Source organism: Rhodamnia argentea, chromosome 11, assembly GCF_020921035.1.
Source record: "Rhodamnia argentea isolate NSW1041297 chromosome 11, ASM2092103v1, whole genome shotgun sequence".
Taxonomy (NCBI): Eukaryota; Viridiplantae; Streptophyta; class Magnoliopsida; order Myrtales; family Myrtaceae; genus Rhodamnia; species Rhodamnia argentea.
In genome coordinates, this window is record NC_063160.1 from 15,781,896 (window position 1) to 15,803,499 (window position 21,604).

At 41.3% G+C, this 21,604-nt stretch overlaps 2 protein-coding genes across 2 annotated transcripts; both read right to left on the bottom strand.

Moving 5' to 3' along the window:
* Nucleotides 1–15,687: 15,687 nt before the first annotated feature.
* Nucleotides 15,688–16,933, bottom strand: LOC115753458. The gene is made up of 3 exons (XM_030692072.2): nucleotides 16,752–16,933; nucleotides 16,093–16,181; nucleotides 15,688–15,962 (listed from the first exon to the last, which is right to left on the bottom strand). The coding sequence occupies exons 1-3, from the start codon at nucleotides 16,773–16,775 to the stop codon at nucleotides 15,815–15,817; spliced, it is 261 nt and encodes an 86-aa protein (XP_030547932.2). The 5' UTR covers nucleotides 16,776–16,933; the 3' UTR covers nucleotides 15,688–15,814.
* Nucleotides 16,934–19,631: 2,698 nt separating this feature from the next.
* On the bottom strand, nucleotides 19,632–20,741 carry LOC115753431 (probable methyltransferase At1g29790). The gene is made up of 2 exons (XM_048272264.1): nucleotides 20,601–20,741; nucleotides 19,632–20,551 (listed from the first exon to the last, which is right to left on the bottom strand). The coding sequence occupies exon 2, from the start codon at nucleotides 20,495–20,497 to the stop codon at nucleotides 19,730–19,732; it is 768 nt and encodes a 255-aa protein (XP_048128221.1). The 5' UTR covers nucleotides 20,498–20,551; nucleotides 20,601–20,741; the 3' UTR covers nucleotides 19,632–19,729.
* Nucleotides 20,742–21,604: the final 863 nt, after the last annotated feature.

The following is a 21,604-nucleotide window of genomic DNA, read 5'->3' on the forward strand; positions in this document are numbered from 1 at the left end:
CATTAAAGATGGATCAGATAAAACCCGTGTCATGTAAATGAAGCACAATAACCACAAATAGAATAAAAGTATGGAGGAAGAGAGGGGTTGCTCGTGGAAAGAGTCAAGAGAGAGAGGCACATGGACACCACCTCACAAGACAAAAAAGAAAGAAAAGAAAAGGGGGGATTCATTCATTCACTGCCCGAGTCCTTCACATGTCTGTCAAGAAGATCCACTCGTGGAACTACTAAATCAACTACAAGACACTGCCTTGGCTGCCACATCTTTTCTTGAGAGAGTTGAATTGTATTCTAAGAGGGTACGAGGACTAATCTGCAAAAGAAATACATTGAGTGATATGATAAATTGCAAGTGAATGTCTAGATGAACGCACCACTTTCGAGATCCATTAGCAATTTGCCATTGCCGAGGAAAGGACCGCAGAAATCTACTTCATTCATAATGAAAGATATCCAAAATGGTGCCCGTGACTTGAGCCATTGACACTCTAGTCGAACTCACCTTTCACCCAAAAGTTTAAGTCATGGAGACATGGGTTGACTAAGTGTAATCTATTATTTCTTTCAGTTCTAGACATCTAATGTGGGAGATCTTTTCTTTCATATCACTTACATGTGCGCTCGACATTCTCCCTCTCGTATGTGAGTCGCTGCCACATTGGATCAGCTCCCCCTCAATCCAAGTCTGCTGTTCTTCCGGACCAACAGATCTCCGATCTGAACCTCCAATCATCGCCAACTAGTGCAAACGCACCTCTCACCCACCATCTCCTCCTAGAACGAATCACAATGGCAAGTGATTCCATCTCTGCATATTGGAAAAATTGTCAAAAAAGTCCTAATCTTTTTGCATTTTTGCCAATTCAATCTTAAATCTTTTAACTTTGTCGACTTGATCCTAAACCTTTTCACGGTTTGCTAATTCAGTCCTATTGACCTGAAATCGTTAACGTGGACGTCAGCCATTCTACTTGGCACCACCGACGCTAAATCGCAAAACTTAAAAGGTTTATGATTAAATTGGTAAAAGTGCAAAATGTTTATGACTTTTTTAGCAATTTTCTCCTGCATATCAAATGAGATGGAAGGATGTATATGTGCTTGTTTTAAAGGATGACCTCATGTCACTTTTCTCGTTTTTCACCCAAAAGATGTTTCTCTTTCAGTACATACACAAGTTACAACTTCACTTGAAAAACTCTAGTTTTTTCTGATCAATCCAATTCAACACATCAGAAGAAGAATGGGGATTTGATTGGTGTTTTGAGCACTTTCAACACGAAAATGGTGAAAAAGAAACAATGGACTCGACCTAGTAGAATAGTTACGTGGAGCATTGAACTACAGTATCAAAGGGACAAAGACGTAGGTTTCGACAAATCACATCAAATTGATCTGTCTGAGACCATTTTACAGTGAGTTGCCCTCTCAATCATATTGCATCATGATGGTTTCTCTTTTCAAGTTTTCCCTAATCTTTCAATGATTAGACGAAAAGTTGATATAGCCAATTCCTCTAGACCTCCAAAAATCGGCCAAATGTTCGGCTATGTGCACCGAGATTGGCGGGAAGGAAGGTGATTGATTGAACAGCTTAAGCTTTATATTCACAACCAAAAGAATAGCACCAACACATGAATTAACAAAATGTTAATAAATTTGGAAAAAATCCAAATAAAAAAAACCATCTATGGTTTCCATCTCATTACTATATTCTGCGTCATTTATTTTTTTAAAAATGCAACTTTTCACCTTCATTAGTTTTTTTTTTGGTTAGGAATAATGCGTAAGATTGCATATCGTATTATATAGCCACGTGAGTTCATTCAGTTCCCTCTAGACCCAATACCCAAAAGAACCCCAAACTTTAGTATATATCCCAATTATATTCAAAACATTTTGTTCGTCTCATAAAAAACTCTAAACTTTTACTTTTGTCTCAATTCTACTAGCCTAATACCCAAAAAAATCCCGAACTTTAACATATGTCCTAATAATATCCAAAACTTTTTTTTTCTCATAAAAAACCTTTAACTTTTCTTTTTGTTTCAATTCTACCACCGTTAGCCTTCCATTCATAATCATTATTAGTTGATCCTACGTGGTATTTTCATGTCATTACATCTCAGCAAAATTGACATAAAAAAACTCCTCAATTTTCTTCTGCTGTCTGTTTCCCCTACACATTACCAAGAGCTATAGAGCTACTCAAGATAGCACATTTCCCGGCACTCAATAGCCCAAGGAACAACTAGACATGGAGTTATGATTATTTAGACGAACGATCTCAAATCTCACCATCCTCGAAACTTGCTATTTTGGAATTTCAAGGATTCATTGGTAAGTTCGGCGATAAAATTCAAGCCACGTAGGATTAACTAATTGTGACTATGGAAGGAAGGCCAACGATAGTAGAATTGGGACAAAAATAACAGTTGAAGATTTTTTATGAGATAAACAAAATTTTGGATATAATTTGGACACATGCTAAAGTTGTGCTGCATTTTGGTATTAAGCTGGTAGAATTGGGACAAAAGTAAAAGTTGAGGGTTTTTTATAAGACAAAAAAAAGTTTTGAATATAATTGGGACATATGTTAAAATTAGGGGGTTTTTTCTTGGTGTTAGGTAGTTCCCTCTATTTTGTTTTCTCAATTATTCTAAATCTTTCCTTTAACCTTTTGGAAATTTTTCTTTGGCAAATTTCGTCACACATACTGGACATGGACAATCATTTAAGATGGCTAGCTTAAATTAAGACAAGATCTAAAGATGAGATACTTTTTAAACGGGAAAATTGTTCAAAAATTTCCTTAACGTAATTTATTTTTGCCAATTCAGCCATAAACCTTTTAATTTTGGCAATTGAGTCTTAAACCTTTTCACATTTTGTCTATTAAGTTCATCCGATCAATTTTGACAGGGAATCATTGACATGGGCGCCGGCCATTCTATGTGGCACGGCCAGCATTGGTGCGTATAATTTTTAATACTATTTTAATTTATTTTTGGAATTTTTAATTATTTTTTCTTTTCCCTTTCTTTTTTTCTCTTTTTCTTTTTGTTAATTTCTCTAGAAGTGGCTGGCAAGGGTTGCCGATCCCTCGCGGCCAATAAACAAGAGTCGTCAGCCCTTCCCAGCATCAGGCGAGGGTAGCGGCTCTCACCCGGCCATCGCGATCGGGCCAAGGTTGCCTTGCTTGCAACCATGATGGTCTGCTCATCGTCCCAATCGGTGCAATGTCTTTGTATCAAACCAGGCTCACATCTTTATTTTTGGGGGGATAGGGGGGCGGCTCCGTACAGTAGGTGTACATATGGGGGTGTGGACTCTGAATCATCACCAGTCTCGTCGAACAACTTTGTTGCCATGGATTTCACACACCATGGGGACAATCTGCTTTGTCGTGTAATTTAGATTTTCCCCCATCTCGTATTCCATTATTTTCCTCCAAGCCTCCTTAGCTACAACTCTCATTTTGCTTTTGACTTTTCGATCAGCGCTGAAACCGATGGCTTTGTCCGAGCGTGTGATAAAAGGTTGGGGGGGGTCGATGGGGACTTGAAGGGGGAAGTGTAAGATCCAAGAGCAGATCCTTGGAAAGGGATTTGACACAAAAGATGGAGACCCCATTTTTTTCTTTCGTTTTTTTCCTCTCCCCTTTTTGATGTCGTGTTGCCATTCTTTGAGCCATTCATATTCATGGCCATCCAAGAGCACATTAAATTGCACTTAGAACAAAAAGGTAAGGGGGAGAAAAAGGGTGTGTTGTGTATGTTCTTGTGAAGTAGTTCGCCGATTATTTCAATCGAGTCGAAGGCTTCTCTTCGTCGAGAAAAAGATTAGCGAGTTGCCCAATTCTAACAGCTAGAAATGAGATGGACTCCGAAGTTCATGCTTTTCCGGCAAAATTCGCTTTCTCGATGGATGAAAAACTTATGACAAAGATATGATCGGACACATCAATTCTCCATACAAGGATTGAATATTCCGCGCGCGGACACAAAACACTTATCTTGAACCTTGCTTTCGGGCATGGGAATTTCATTGTCTTTGACAGGTGGAGCAACCAGCACCTTTTGAAGTTTTCCTGTTGTTTTGTTCTATTATGTCTAAGGAAAAACTTTTTTTGAGGGTCATTGAATTGATTAGGACTTTGCTCTGACACAAACATTTTCCTGTTTTCCTTTTTTTTTTTTTTTGGTGGTTTTTGGCTTTTGGGTGGTGGCTGCTCCGCAATATGATTTGATGGTTGCATTGCCGACACCCAATGGAACAGTCATTGCAGGCATGCAATGGAATGGGAATGAACAAAGAGAATTCCCATCAAGAGATTTATGGAGAGAGAGAGAGAGGATTGAATTCTGCACTGATTGAAGATGGGTGTTCTGTCAAGATTTTTTTTATTTTTATTTTTTTGTGGGGGGGGTCAGAAAATTTTCTGCCAAGATTGGATATGAATGAAATTTTTGGCACAGAGAAGACATCAATGTTAGGCTGGAAGGAAGAGAGAGAGAGAGAGAGAGAGAGAGAGATTATAAGTACAAGGAAATAATTGGTGTGGGGGAGGCCAAATTGTGGCAGAAAAAGCATAAGAGGACAAGAAAGAGACCCTCGTGCAATTTGCACTTTTCTCTATCGTACCCTCCCTCACTCAATCACAACCTTTTCCGTTTTTTTTTTTTTTTCCCAATTTTTATTTATTTTTTTTCTTTTTCTTTTTCTTCAAATTCAATTCATCACCAAATAAAATGAAGTCATTGGATAAACATGCATCCGTGTGCCTGGATGTTTCTCTCATCTCGCATTCTCAAAAGTATTTTAGGCTCACCGATTATTCAGAGTATTCCAAGCTCTTCGAATACTCTACTACCATTTCCCCACGAAGAATGCCCAAAAATATTTAATTTCGTGTTTGGAATATTTCGGTCGATTAATCTCCTTAAAAAGAAAAGCAGTAGGCATCGGTCTGTTGAAGTTGATGTCTCACATCGTTTTATAACGAGTCATATATGCTCTTTATATTCTTGTGATCTCTTTTTACCTATCTTTTTAAGTTTTTGGCTTGAATTTTCTAATCACATCACAAAAATTCTCGCATTCATCGTCGTATTTACAAGCTAATTAAATTTTTTAACACGTTCTTTTCGGAATTGATCTCTAGAGCTAAAACATCTCGTCTTCACTCTTCACTGTCATTATTAAGGAAAGAAATAGACATGTCGAGTTTGTAAAAGGTCAGCATTGACAGAGCCAAATGTCTTTCCAAGAATTTTTACTATTTCGCTCTACTGTCGGTGAACGTGCAAAAGTGCAGTTTTTCCCCGTTCCTTGATGAGCGGGTAAGCACAGGCGACTTAAATTTGTCTCGGGTAGAGAGATTTATTTATCCCCCATCCTAATGACCAATCACGGAACACCAATTTCGTAGAATCTTCTTCTAAAAATGGTTAACTCTTAACAACACGGGATCCATAAACGGTCCGGCGAACGGAGAACGCGATTTCTCGAGACACATTCGAAACGATAATTCTCGCTTTCTCTTCTCTCATCATGTTGGAGACTCCAGCATGTTTTACGGACCTAGCTATCCAAATCTGCTAGAGCAAGAACTAATTAAAACATGCCATGCTCAAGTTTTTTTTCTTTTTTCTATGTGTTTTGGGTATTTTCTATCTATAAATTAATCAATTTATCTTCTTCTTTTTTTGGCTGAATCTTATCATTATGAGAAAGAGATAGATAGAGATGAAGAGATGGGACACAACTAGGTGATGATTGATTTTGAGTTGCACGTGTGGGGGAGGCTATCCACGTTCGTGTGTTTGTATTCAGTGAGATTGATTGGTGCATTGATTCTTTTGTTGCTTTTCTGCCTTCGTCCCCCTGGATATTTCTCCTTTCCCATCCTCACCACCACATTCAATTTCCTCATCCACCATTCCAGCCCAGCAGCACTCCCCACAGATTCAAAATTAGAGAAAATCCTACATAGGAATGGCACGAAAGCATCCCATTAAAAGTAAGGTTCGTTAGATTCGGGGTTTCGATGATTTATATATGGATCGAAAATTGCATCAAGAGCTCGTTTCTTAACTTGACATCCGTATGTAATTAATCTTCTTTGTAGCTGAATTTTCTAACAAGGGTTTGGAAGATGGCATGTGATAACTTTCTTGTTTATCTCAAACATTGCAAGGTATTTTTTTCGGTTAAAAATTCTTACATGGTACGCAATATTTATTACGTAGTTCATCATCATCAATATTTATATAGATGGCTATAATTGTCCATAGGGTCTGTTTGTTCAATTTAAAAACAAGTAAAAATTATGTTTTTTTTTTTTTTTTGCATATTCATTTCAACTTATTGTTAATCACACTTTAGTAAATTATGAAAAATTGAGTTCGGAAAAACAGAAGAAAGGACGTGATCGCTCGTCAGTGGTCTCTGCAAAATTGCACGAGAGGAGTTACGACAGCCTTCAACACTGCAAATGTGGCAGAGACGTAGTCACGTGTGGCTGGTCCATACCCTTCTGCTCAGTGTCTGGACGTACCCTCTCATGACTTCCAGTTAAAGAACTCATTCCCATCAGACTTGTCAGATTATTATTAAACGACTATATAAATATTGACATAATGATTATATTTTAAAGATTAAATTACTTAGTATTCGAGGACTCTTAAGGGGTGCGTGATAACACTTTTGGAAGAAAATTTCTGCCCCAGAAGTACTTTTGAAGCATAAATCCATTTGGTAAAAATTTTTACTTTTGAAAAAAAATTTCACTTCCGAAGTAAATTTTTACTTCTGAAGTTTTTTTTTTCCCAATTGAGAAGTTAAAAACAAATAACTTTTCCAATTTAGAAAGTACTTCTCGCCTTACTCACTTTTTATTACGTCCCCATCCTCTTTTCGATCATATCTACCTCCGCTAACTTCCGCCGCCGCTAACCTCCGCCGCCGCAGACCGTCTCCGGCCGTCGCCAACCTCCACCGGCCGCCGCTCAAGACCACCGCCATCCGTTGACTATCGCTTGCCCTCGCCCACCGCAAATCTCCGTCGGCCGCCACCCGCCGACTACACCCGGTAGCCAACCATTGCCGACCTTCACCGACCGCCGTCCATTGCTGATCACGACCGCCAATCGCCGACCACCGCCCACCGCCAACTTTCGCCGGCCGCAATCCCCGCCAACCGTCACCCCCGCAGCCCAACCAACGACCATCGCGTCAGTTGCCGCCACCTAGTCGCTGTCTCCGACGGCTAGAGTAAAAAATAAATAATAAAATTATTTTTAAATAAATTTAAAAAGTTCAAAAGAAAGTAGAAATTTTTTGATTGCCGACAATAATTTTTTATAGAATATTTTGTGTTAATAATATTTCAAAAGTAGAAATTTTCACCCGCCACCAAACGAATTTCTCTGATAAGAAATAACTTCCGGAGTAGAAGTAGAAAAATCAACTTCTGCTTTTGAGAAGAAGTGGAAAAAATCAACTTTTGGCCAGAAATTGATTTATGAAGTAGAAGTATTACCATGTGCGCCCTTAAGGAAACGAAGTTCACTGATATTATGTGTTGCTTTGTTAAATTAGATTTCTTTTTATTAAGGTTAATGACGCTTCTGTTTTGTGTTTTTGCATGCGATGGGTGATAGAGAGTCCCGTATTGAAAATTTGGTGTGATATGGAGTATGTACATTCTACTTGGGCCTAACTCATTAAGTTAAATTTTTTAGTGAAGCTGATTCGACTTGACATGCTAATGATACCGAGTTCAAACTTTCTTTTGATGACTCCCTAGGCTGATGTATCAAACTCATATGTGTCTCGAAAGTAACTATCCATTTCCTTGCTGCTAACTTCAAGTGTACATGACAGCTTCTTTCTTTCGGAGAGGTGAAGGAGTTCGATTAGGCCCGATTTCACATGGAAGTCAATATGGATCCAACTGTGCCCAGAGAAAACAATTTGCAGCATTTCCCGCTTTCAGCTTGGGAGAACAGTTGGAAGCGACTATCGAGATAGTGTATCTCCTTATGCATTACTGGAGGAGTACCATTCTCGTTATAAAATGTTCAGTTCGAGCCGTAACTTTGGTCCGCCTAAATTTGTGGGGATGGATCCCTAAGGGAACTTCAAGACGGCCGAACTAGTCATTGCAGCACCACGAATGTGTTAACCGCAGAGCATTTACTAAAATGGATTGGTCCGGGCAATGGAGGGCATGTGCTACGAGTCTTGGTTTGCTAAACGTGATGAGTTAGGGGTTTTTTTCCCATGATGCATCGAGTCCTCTAGTCAGCAATTAAGGCTCTATGGCAAAGGGTTGCGATAGAACAAACTTTATACATTCCCGTCGGAGCGTTTTTTTTTTTTTTTTTAAACTAGTTCGAAGTGGAAGAGCGTGAAAGACAGGCTTCGGTACACAGTAAATCCCAAAGAGCAAAAGGGGGGAAGAAATCCGATTATGAGGTAATGCTATTTTTCTATGAGTTTTAGCTGCCCAATCCGCATCTAAGTTGGCTTTTCTTGACACATCGAGCGTGTTGGTCGAATAGGATTCTTACCTTCCAAACGCGCCTATAATGACGCGACTTATCACACTCATTTAAAAAAAAAAAACATAACATTAAGCGTACACATAAATGAGTAGTCCATACCTTTTACTTACTTTATCACAATCCGACTGTACCAGAAAATGAAACCACACCAAAGACGACATCGTCGATCAACTATCACTTCTAACGACTCCTACAAACATTGCGCGAATCCGATAACTATATGTAAACATTGGATTAAGGTAATAGTATCACCTTCCAATAATTGATAAGCGAGAGAGAGCAGAAACAATAATGGAGAGAATGGGGAAGAAAAACAAGATTGGAGATTTGCTTCAAAAGATTTGGAAATGAATTATTATTAAACCACCCCAGCACACCAATGGAATTTTCAATTATTCTGCCCCAATCGTGTGCATATTCCAACCAACATTTCTTTTTCCTCCTTTTTTTTTTTCTAATTTTTGTTGATTTGATTAAACTTTATTAATTTTTTTAAATTTTTTTTTGAAGTTGGGTGGTGTTTGGCTCCCACAGGTACTTGCCAAGCCCACCCCCACCCATGTGTGAAGGTCCCCATTACAGATAGTACCGATATGCCCAATATGCTTTTGTCCTAGCCCTTGTTCCTTTCATCATTCCCTACTTTATACTATTAATAATTCCTATTCAGTTCCGATTTCTTTCTTTCTTTCTCAATTTAGTCCTCATTTTAGGGAAACTTCATTGTGGAAAGAGAGGGGGTGCCATGGCCATGTGATTCGGTTGACTGTTTTGCCATAAGGGGATTGCCCTTCAAATTTTCAGAAAAAAAGAAGAAGAAGAGGGTTTTGAGCTCTCCCCTCCCTTTGTTGTGGTAGGGCAGGACACATTTTTGTGGTCGAAACAAACGAGTCCCGGCTCGGAAAGTAGTGTCCGAATTCTTGCATGTTACCCCCTCCCCTCGTGGGGGAATGTCGCGATCGTCGCTTTGGTACGACCCATTACTTGACAAGTACCGGTCTGTTCGTAAGGCCCGGCCATTAGTTCGGTACGGCTAAAATGCGCAACCGAAAGCGACCTTGGCCAATTTTTGCAATGTTATTGCGACGAATGCGCTCACACGCATGATGTCCTTGCTCTCTCCTTCGTGTTCAAGATGACGCCGTGAGGGAATCGAACCACGTGAATCCGTGTTTCGATTTTTGAAAATTAGGGTGGATAAATGTAATGCTATTTCGGAATAGCAAAAAAGAAGGACGAGGAGCAAAAAGATGCATGTCCATCTGGTCGCCCCATTTCTCGATTCGAAGATCTTAATGCCTGGCAGTTCTGATCGAGGCCTTCACAGCGGGGACCGAAGATCTGAACAACTCTGACCCTTCCTCTTTTGTCATGTTAAGCCGCTTCATTCTAATGTGTTGTTTTGCTACATTGAATTTCCACAGACGACCGTTTGTGTACATTTGGTAAGGTTGTGCCATACCTTTTTCGGAGTTGGAAGGTCTAATCTTACCGATGATATTGCCGCCGTCCTTGTATCTCCGATTTTTACCTTTGTTTCTAAAAGAATATGTTTCAATATGACATCGATCGTCATGGTATTTAGTGAGATGACTCGTGAAATTGCACGTATCGTGGTCGAAGAAGTGATGGTTTGGTTTCTTAGTTTGGCAAAGTCCAATAAAGTGTCTCTAGTTAGTTCATCTGAACTGAACAGTCCTTTTCCACAAGGCAAGATGAGTAATAACAAAGTTCCCGTTGATGCACAAATGATCAGCACTCCGTCATTCACGGCGCTTGCGCAAGATTTGTCCGTGTTATATGGCATGTCAACATCAAGCAAGTTGTTGATATTGATACCGATATTTGTGTTTGGACATGCAACGCATATGTATATTGCATGGAAACAAGTCACGGATAATAGACGGTATCGTTTCGTATTGTCTTTTTCTATTCCATTGCCTCCTGAAAAATGCTGCTAAAATGAAGCTAAAATCCATCATATTCGAACATTATGTGTCGTTCCAATGAAGTGAGCTATGAAGCATAATTTGTATCAAGGCAACTGCATGCGTGCTGCTCATTAATGTGCGTACAGAATCTGCAGCAACATCCTCCTCCATTTTAAGACAACTTGCCGTAGAAAACCGCCGAAAGCTCAAAGAGGACAGAGACCAGAAAGCTTCGATTGAGGAAGAAAAGAAACAGGTTGAGACAATGGGAGTGAAGGAAGCTGAAGGGGAGGCTAGGGCTTGGGAGCTACCACCATGAGGGGCAGAGGGGAATTCTTCCATAAAGGAGAGCTTTCCTAGAATCAATTGGAATTCGGTTCTAGACCTTTAGCTCGCGCGTATATATAACTCGAGACATTAATTAAAAAGTTTAATGGTCTGCTTGTTTCACGAAAAATGTGATATTTTTGAAAAATGACTATATTTTTCAGCATTTGATTAAAATCTGAAAATGCACAAGGAAATATTTTTCGGAGTTTGGTATAAAAAACCCGATTTGGTTTTCCCCCCAGAGAATCATTTTAATAATTATTTTTATTTATGCTTTTTCTTTTATTTTTAAAAATCCAAAATTTTTATTTTTTTATTTTTTATGTTTTTTTTTTTTTTTTCTATTCCCATTTTCTATTGGTCACCGGCCACGGCAATTGACCGCAGGCGAACTCAAGCATCACTAGGCTGGCGAGGCTTGGCCTCGCTCGAGGCGGGTCGTCGATCGTGGCCATGTAGATAAATTTTTTTAAAAAAAATAAAAAAAAATTACAATTTAAAAAAAAAATAATTAAAAAGAAAGGAAATGTGAAAGAAAGGAAGAAGGAAAGATGAGGAAAATGTTTTCCTCTTCTCAAAAAGAGAAAAATACTTTCCCCACTTTTGAAGGAATTTTTTTTCCATGGATGGAAAATGTTTCCCTTGACTAGTTTATTTTCCACAAACCGAACGCTGGAAAATTCGAAGAACGTTTTCTTGGAAGTTAATTTCTGCGAAACAAACAGAAAGTAAGTTTAACGTGCGAGGACATGGTTTTTTGCAATTTAATCCTTACCATTGTCCTCGCCCTTGGAAAAAATACATCACCCCAATTTCTAATAAGCGTGAAAATTAGAATCTGAATCTTTGAGGTATGTTTATGTTTCTCAAGTCTCCATGGCCCTAGATTACTTTCCACGCTTCAGTGCCGTCATTACCGACCAACGGATGCGCCGACATCATCTGTTGTAAGAACAAGAAATTTCTTACTCAAAGTTGTGTACAGAACATCAGATCCTAAAGCCCGTGGTACGTACGTATCACGGGCACACAAGTCGAACCCTATTAAACAGAATCATGCAACCATCTTTCTTTTTCTTTTTTATGGACATCTGTAATGCTGAATGCACCAGTAACGTGCGACCCATTATCAAGAATTGTTGATAGATGATTGAAAACCCAGTTAGGATTCCTATCCTATCGTGCCTCTTTTCAGCCATAGAGCTTTAAGGTTCTATGGTTTAGTAGGTGAAAGAACAGGTGCAGATTCTGATGTTTTCGTATGTTATTCGTCTTCCCCAGCAACATGGCGACACTTGGACCGAGCCTCGTGCGCTAAATCCAATCATGCATGTCATTATTGTGTAATATCCCCGTCGTCACCATCTATCTCGAGATCGCCTGCACGTGTTTGGATGCCTCCTACTCTACCTGCGCACATGCTGGACAATAATGCCTAATCGTCTTTATGTGCTGAAACTTGGGATCAAATCAAACTAATGTCCGACCGAACCCCAAACCCAAGAATCTCCAAAGACTCTTTGACACAATGGATCATACATGCTACCTCTTATCCGAAGGGTGATATCCTTAGATGCTAGGGTTAATTCGTTAGCTAGCCGATCACGCGTATCGGTTATCGGTTTATGAGACTAACAAAAAACCTACAAAGCATTAGAAATCGCAACATCCATTCTAAAAAAAATAACACAAGCAAATAATCCACACAAACATAACATAATAATAAAATTAAACAGCATTAAAAGAACGCAGAGGAAATTTGTTATCGAAGTTCATCTTAACTTGGGCTACATTTCCGCATAGAGGCGTCCTGTAAATCCACTAGATTTTGCAGAAAGTAGGAATACAATGGTAATTTTCTCTGAGCTTCGGAAAGGACGTCACATTGAGAGTGCTCAGGACACTTAATCAAGTATATGAAACATTTTGTTTGGTATTGGTCAAGCAAATTAAGAGATTGATTGCGTTCTCCAATCTCCTAATTTTGTTCTTGGTCAGTTGAAGAACAGTCTACAGCCCAATAACATTGCGATCAAGAATTACTGGGGAAGGAGCTGGATTCAACGGAAGCCCATGATGACTAGCCCATGATCCATGCCTTGTTGAACAAGAGCAATAGCCGTTGAGTATGACGACCGCTGCTTTTAAAATTTTGTTAATGGAAGTTGTGTGCCTTCACAACGAGAGATCAGGAGGAGAGAGTTCTCTCCCTCTTCTTTGGAGAGCTCGCCGCCTCGGCATGATGTCTGTTTTCAGCGCTCCAATTTCCTTTTTCCGCCATGTTCATAGCCCATCTTTCCTCATCTTTGACCGCTGCCGATTCCACCTTTTACCTTGCAAACATTTCTAACATGATCCTCTTTACCCATGTTGCCTTTTTCTTTTTCATAATCGATGTCATTTCCTCATCCAATTCTATCGTATATGTTCAGTAAATGGTCTCTATAGCTTTTCCTCTGAACTCTGTTTTTCTTGTTTTCCTTTAAATGGCTTGTGCCCAGGTCGAGTCCTGGAAGCAGGTCCCTGGTCGATGACAGGGGACTGTCTTAATCTGCAGAAGTGGGAGGCTCATATGAATATTGAGGATGTATGGTTTGATGAACAGGAAGTTTGGTTGCAGCTTCATGGTCTTGCTCACGACCAGGTGACTGAACATAATGCTGGACAAATAGCTAGACTGGTGGGGAGAGTATTGGTGATGGAACCAGTGAATCTGAAATCTAGGATAGACCCGATTGTGCACATTGCCCTATCCTTGATTGATCTGATTACCTTATATTATAAGTAGACCAATGTACTCTTCATTAGAAAGAATACAGAAACTACGCAATTTTCTAGTCCGCATATTTCGCATATTTCTAGTCTTCATTTATTCCCTCATCTGATGTCCCTCCGGAGCCTCACCCCTATTTTGTTTCGACAATGTTACACCACTGTCGTGCCCTGAACCTGATCCTATATTTTTCCTAGTCCTCTATTCTTTGCATTCCCTCATCTGATTTCTGTTCTGGGCCTTCCCCTACTTGTTAGAACAACGTCACACTACGTTTATGCTCTGAACCTGATACCACACCTTCCAAGCTAACCAATCCTTGCAATCCCTCATTGATTTACCTGTTGAGCTCACTCTACATATCTCCAGACTGACATTTCACAGCTTTCTTCTGTATCTAATCCCCTTTCTTCCTGACGCGCCTATTCCATTTATTCATTTATTTTTCCAGGATGCTATCGAAGGTGACAAGGAGGGTGCAGAGGAGGGGAACAAAGTGGAATTTACTAAAGAAGAGGAGGGCGTGTAGCTTCTATGGGTGGAAATGAGAATGGCTGGCGATGCTTTAGTTCCACTCGGCAATGATGGAACTGTCTTTGAAGAGGAAGGCCAGTCAGGATGCTGGAGGGTGGTATGGCAGTTAAAAAAGTAAGGAAAGAGATTATCGATGTATTGCCAGGGTTGGGGAGAGAGTTTGAAGAAAATCAAAATGAGAGGCAGGAAGAAAGTTGGAGCTCGAGCTAGCGAGGGAGGTACAACTTGAGAGGGAGATGGATGTGTTAAGGAATGTAATGTACTGGATGAGCACTCTTTTGTCAATGGCAGTGGTGGCTGACCAGAACTAGCCACCAAGTCATTATGATTCTTTTGAGTTGGGACTGTCAAGGGTGACGGTTCGAGAGCTAAAATGCCTTCAGACAAGCCCCTGCTTCATCTTTGTAATGGGGACAAAAAATAAACGAGAAAAGCTGGAAAGTTTTATGCGACAGTTGCAGATGGACACTGCAGATCTTTCAAGGGGACCTATCCCCGTGGTGGAAGCGGAGTGCTGCAGTTGTTTCTTTTGATGTTGTTTCAAGCAACTATCTGATAACAACAACGATTCATCGTGAACCTGGAGGGTCCATTTCTGTTTCCTGGTGGTATTCGTATTCGAGTCCTGGAATTGTCTACTAGACAGCAAGTCGTCTAGCATGAGTTCCAGGGGATGGCAGATTTGCAGCATTGTCCCTGGCTCTGCATTGGGTATTCTGGTGATAATCCGTTCAGATATTGAGGAGCATCAAGGAAGGTTGAAGGCTAGGAGGAACTTGAATGGGGTTTAATGAAATGCTCCTGGAGACACAGGACTGGTAGGTCTTCTGGCTTTAATGGCCAGAGATTCACTTGACGGTAACAACAGAGGACTTGGAATTTGAGCAGATGTGGGCAACAGCAATCGAGAAGGCCTGGAATGACTCGAGTGAGGGAGGAGGGCCTAGGATGCGTTTGGGAATACATTCCTAAAGTCCTTAAAAGGTCCTCAGGGCAAATGTTAAAAGTGCTTGGTGAACAATTTTGGGGGCCCATTGGAAAAGTGCGTTACATTTATAAAGTCCACCGAAGGCCTTTACCAGCACTGGGCATTCGGCATTTTCGAAAATTCATGACGAAGCCCACAATCAATTAAATTTTTCATGTCAATTTTTCCCTCGCTTTGAGGCCTGGGGGTCGCGCGACTCCTCGCCGGGGTTGCACGACCGCAGCGAGTGGTCACCTTGGGTCATGTGGCCTCGGCAATGGCCATGACCGGACCTTCCAGTTTCCCTTGTGTTGTGTCGTGTTGCAAGCTTTTTTTTTTTCCCCCTTTTTTCTTAAATCAAAATCCTTTATGCAAATAATTTTTTAGTTCATTTTCAAGTCTTAGCTAAATACCTTACAATATTATTTTTAAAAAAATCACTTTCCATAGAACATATTCCAGAAATGTTGAATTTTTCCCAAAATAAATGGAACCTTAAATGCACGTTATTTTATTTAATAGGCTTTCTTCGTCTTTGGTAAAGAAATGTTCAAATTACACAAGAATTTAACCCGGGAAAAGACGCAGTTTATCACATAAAAAAAAAAAAAATGAAAACTCCAGTCTCAGTATGATAAAAAGAGAAAAAGAAAAGAAAATACACGCTTGATCGTCGTAGAATTTCCTCATTTTCTGCTGTTTATTCTTCATTTATCTTCGGAGAAGAAGTGGTTGATGGTGGGCATGATCTCCGGCGGGCGAGTGCGGAGGAACTTGCGGAGGCCATGTTGAGAGTATCTCTCTCCTTCTTCGCCATTGTCTAGCACCGCCGTCCTCCGATGATGCTTGTTGATCCTATGCGCAAACGAATTCGACGAATTTCATCATGATCGCCGATAACTCGAATTCTATTACTACGAACCGACTCTTTTTAGGACAATATTTGTTAGCAAAAGCATCCGAATGTCCAGATCACGACACATACCTAACATCGGGGTTCGGAACAACGTTCCTCGTGAGCTGAAATACGCACAAACCGGTCACAAATGTCATCGCCGCCATCAATGGATACACCTAAATAACGCAAAGGCGGGGGAAAAATAAAGTTAGTCAATCCAAGATGTTAGAATTTGGCGCACAAACAACAACGAAGTGAAAAGTAAAAACGAGAAAAAAAAAATCGAGACACAAGATATATCGTGATTTAACCTTAAACTATGGTTACATCCGACACATGATTCCGTTATAATTAACACTTTCCACCTCTTTGTTACATCACTAAATCACAATCGAAAGAGGTTATGTATAAGCAATAGGTGTTCATGGGGTCAAATCCAAACTACTAATAAAATGTGGGATGAAACTATAATTAAAAGCCCTCCAACGACAAGGGGCATTGCTCCCTACAATTCCCATCGGGAGAATATGAACCATACCCCAACAAGATGCAGCTCGCCATCACCTTCAAAACAAGACTTGTACAACATGACACAAACATGAACTCGGTAAGGGTAATAGCTTGCTCGTGCCGGCAATACAGTTACATTCAAAGAAACAGTAAACCGGCATGGACCGCGCATCGACGTAAAAAGAGAAACCGTGAACTTACTCGAAACAAGCTAAACAAGATGAGCAACCTCGTACCTCTGGCTTCGCCCAACGTGCCATTGTTAAAGGTGGTCGATCTCCTCTTGCTCTGTCCTCCTCGTCCGCCCAAGATGTGGATTTTCAGAGGCCGGGTACGTAGGATGAACGAGGGTTCGAATGTTTATATATACATTGTCTCCTGAAAGGGAAGAGACAGGAGGAGCCAGCATGCTGGAAAAGTATGGAATGACTTGGGGAAGGGAGGAAAGTTCGATGCTGGGGCTCTTCTTGTTATTACAGTGGGCTTGAAGTCGAACCATTGACGCCTGCCCTAATACCGGGGGCTTGGCCTCCTGTTTTTCTTTCCGTTTACTTCTTCTTTCTTTGTATGTTTTCCTTCGCTGGTCGTGCCCATCACGGCAACGAGTGACCATGATGAATTTGAGCCCATGTTTGGGGTTTCAATTGCTGTCAAAGTTGTCGCTGCATGGACTCTTCCACCACGAACAATTTTAGTTTACTTTTTCTGCTGAGCTTCCTCATGCTGTTTCGTGACTTGTCCGTTTTGTTATGCATTCGGGTTCGAGTTCCAGCTATGTTTCTTGACAAAATGGAAGAACCTCGTTAGAAAGTACAATGTAAATGCTTAAACGTAAAAATAGAGCGAGGCCATGTGTATACAAAAGCCACATAAATCCCATTATAAAGTGGTGTGCAATATTTTGATGTCTCTTTCACGTGCAAGCCGGATTAGGAGTGTCACGTGGAATTTAACTAATAGGGTGGACATAGATCCGAAAGGGACAAAACTTGGCTCTAATAATGCGTTAAAAAGTCCGACTTAAAAACTCCAGCTTTTAGAACAGGTAACGGTGGTTTCACAAAACAACGGGAGAAAAGAAAGTGTGTAATGGGTCAGCAGCAGAGGAAAGCTCACTCGAGGAACAAATAATAAATGGAATATTACTTAAAATTAACACATGTATTAAGGGTCGATATTTTCTTCTTCTTCTTTATTGACTAATACAAAGGGCCAACATCAACTAATATATCGAAAATATCGAAAATAATACCAAAAAGTTGAATGCATTTCACTTCTTTCTAGATAATCTGCAAGTGTTGCCGAAACGCGTCATAGATAATGTAAAAGAAATCCGTCAAAGAATGAAAAGAGACATGAGGAATCGAATCGAATCGAATCGAGTGGGTGATCATTTGATCCGAAAGTGCAAATTCCTCTCACGAGATTGATAATCGCGGGCGGGAAATTAATTAGGAAATTGCAGCTTCTTGTTGAAGACGACAAGCCAAGTTGGCTGCGGGGTTTATGGATAATTAGGGTTTCCTAGAGCACATTCCTTTGTGCTGGAATTTCTATGCTCGTCCATCTTAATTCGCTCTTTGCCTGAGTCAACAATGTTGATCGATTTGACGTCATGAGGATGGCGGTTCAAAGTTGGGACATGATGTGGCAGAAAAGATCACCACGACCGCAATTCCAGTTTGACTTTTTTTAAAAATTCCAAAGTGGTTATCACATCCATCGTGTTCTTTTATTTTTAATTTTGATTCTATCATATTGTAAAATTCTGCTCTCTCCTTACGCGTTCCCACCCCACTCTCCTCAAAGGTGGAGATTTAAATCCGCTGCCTCCCTCTTTCTAAATGAAAAGAGTGGCTATCGAAATAATTCTCCAGTGATCGATTACATTTATCATTTAACAAGTTCTTTGGCCTTGTTTCGCCTCTTCCACTCCTGCATCATGGCCTACTCTTTTGCTCCAATCTTCCATTTGAGGCTCCACCCTTGAATCCTTACATCGACTTCGCCTTCCACCTGAGCTGCGCAAGAAAGGCCATCCCTGTAGTTTTGCGGGTCTTTGTCGCCGACATCCTGCTTCTCGCCGTCTGACCGAACACCGGTGCCGCCACCGCACCCGCTGCCAATTGGGCCGCTGCTTTGATGGAGGTTCGGTTCATAGACAAAAGTATGTGGGCCTCGATTCGATTCTTTTCCACTTCACTAGGGCCTTCGGGCTTAGGTTTGCAATGGAATATCTAAAGACCCTTTTCTCACCAAAATAAAAATAGAATTAAAAAATTGTTCGCCAGATAATGGCACATTGGCATGTGGGCACGGCCCAAATCATTATTTGCTATACGCAGTCGTACCGCGAACGCATTTCTTGGACGTGAATTAATCTTTAGGGATAATTAAAAAAAAAAGAGCTGCTAGCATGGTAATACTATTTATTATTTCTTATCACACAATCTTTCAGTCAATAAGTGCTTTATATAAAATCACGGTGATGGTGTGTGGATTTAAGATTGAGATTGTACCGTTTCTGATAGTATTGTCAAAAAAGTATTTTCATTTTAAAAATTTCTATATACTATTCACTTCAATATCGATTTACATCATGAATTTTAAAAATCTAATACTTTTCCAAACAGATTCCTCAGATTCAAAATGACTAATTTACCCTCAAACGCATCGAAACTTTAAATCGTTCTCTTTACTCCCTCTTTGTCTCTCGACCATACCTTCTCTCCCGTGGTCTCCCATCACCAATCCCAACGGACATCGCACCACCACACTAGGCTCACTTCGTCTTCTCTTCTCAGGTAACGGCCAGCTTCGAGCTTGACTCGAGCTTCATCACTTTCGAGTTCAACTCGACTTAGACTTGAGTCGAACTCAACAGATCTAAGTCGAGCTCAATGCCGGGGGAGCTTGAGTCAAGCTTCACACCAGTGGAGCTCGACAAGTTCCATCTCAATTGGGTCGGCGGTCGCCGGGGAGTGGTGACGGTGCAACCCGAGGGGTGGGCAGTGAGTGGGCAAGTGGGCTTTTATTGAAACAGTGAGAGGGGCAAAACTGAAAGGAAAATGACAAATTCATAAATAGGATCAGACGTTAAAATGCAAATTGATATGAGTTTCAAACGAAAAGATGATTTTTCATTTATTTGCTTTCCATTACAAAATCTCATTTCCTGACTTATTTACACCATGACAGGTTTTTTTCTGCAGATTCAAGTTCTAAGGGGCTTCTCAAGCACTGCAGAGAAGAAATACTCACCCTCAAACTTGTCACTCTTGGGCACAACCCTCCACAGCAGCTTCCTGTACCTCAGCCTCTCGAACTCTTCCCCATACATCTTCACGTCTCCCTTCTTGCAGAAGAACCGGTCCACCCACAGCAACCCCCTCGGCCTCAGGACCCGGTCCCAATCGAACAGCACGAACTGGAGCAGCTCCGCGCCGACCCACCCGTCCAGGAACAGGCTCGAGTGCACGATGTCGAGCGTGCCGTCGAAGAAGGGCAATCTCGAGCCGATCGAGACGTAGAGCGGAAGCAGGCCCCTCAGCGCGATCACCTCGTTGAAGGGCGCCCCAAGGTTCAGCGTGGCTGTGGCAACCGTCACGTTCCTCTCCCTCATGAGGGCGGCAAAGCTCCCCGTCGACGGGCCAAAGTCCAGCCCGACCCTGATCTCCCCAGGCTTCAGGGCCAGGACCTGATCGATGGTGAACTCGGCAGTTTCCTCTGGCTCGTTGACCGGCCCTTCCCACCCTCGCTTCGAGAGGTTGAAGCAGTCCGAGCACTTGAAGAAGCCCCTTTTGTTCCCTGTTTGGTTGGAGAGGAGGCATTGATAGTCCTTGCACTTGTAGTGGCTCCACAATATGTTGGCATCCCTAGGCTGATTCCACAGAGAGTTGCTTGAGGGCATTGGCTTTGTGTAGTTTGGTGGTGTTCTTGAGAAGCATCTCCTTCTGGGCAATGGGTCACAGCCACTGATCATGAGCTTCTGAGCCAAGTCCCAATCGTCTGGGCACGTCCCGAGCAACTTGTAACTCATGAACCGGTCTAAATTAGAAGCCATTGCCGCGCAGGCCATTCCTATCGACGGATTAACCGCTTCGATGCCGAGAAATGTCTTCTTGCCCGCGACCCTGTTAGGTTTTGGCAAAGTGTAATTTCTGAGCTCCCCTGCTTTGAAGACATGATTGCCGATGAATTCCTCCGATGCATCTTCTTCTGATTCCTCTGGATCACTTGAGTCTTCATCGACATTGCTCATTTCGGTGGCGTTAGCTGGTAGATTGCTTACGTGATGCGATAGGCGAGTGGCTATCTTGTCCAAAGCCACGGCGATGTGGATGACTTGATCAGAGAACTTGGCCAGGGCTTTCGCTTCCTCGGTGTTGGAGTGCATCTGCTCTAGCAACACACCGACTTGTGTTTGCAAGTCAGAGATTTGGCCGTGGAAGTAAAGAGGTAGAGGAGGCTGTTCCCAGGAGATTCCGGCTGTGGAAGGGAAGACATTCCGCTGGAAGTAGATTGTTGAACCTAGGACGATCAGCGTGAGGAGGCTGATGAAGAAGAGAGGGCACAACAGTAGTCTGGGAAGATTGGTTCCTGGAAGCCATTTCAATGTCTTGCCTGAGTTCTGTTTCAGCATTTTTATGGCCCCAAGTGATTATCTTTTCCTTAACTGCAACTTAGCAGTGTTTCTATTTCAGATGTTGACTTCGTAGATACCATAAAATGAATAATTTATGTTTGATCTTTCCAAGACGCCTGATTTTCAGCCAAAAAAATGATTCTTCGGAACACAGATCTAGGCAAAGCTTCTTATTCAGCACAATGCCAGATGATAATTAATGTTTCCCAAGGGTTCCTTTACCGGAACTGCAAGCAAATTTCTGGACTGGAGATCAAATCAATGCAAGCTTTCATCTTATTTTAGTTCCCCCGTAAGATGGGCAAGGTAGCAACGTTGACAATCCGGCACCGGTACAGAAAACTTGCAACAGGATGTTCCCAAGAAACCTTGAGACACATGCATTGTCCCCCGATATTAGAAACCAGGAGGCACCTGAAATGGAAGTTTCAGACAAAATCAAGA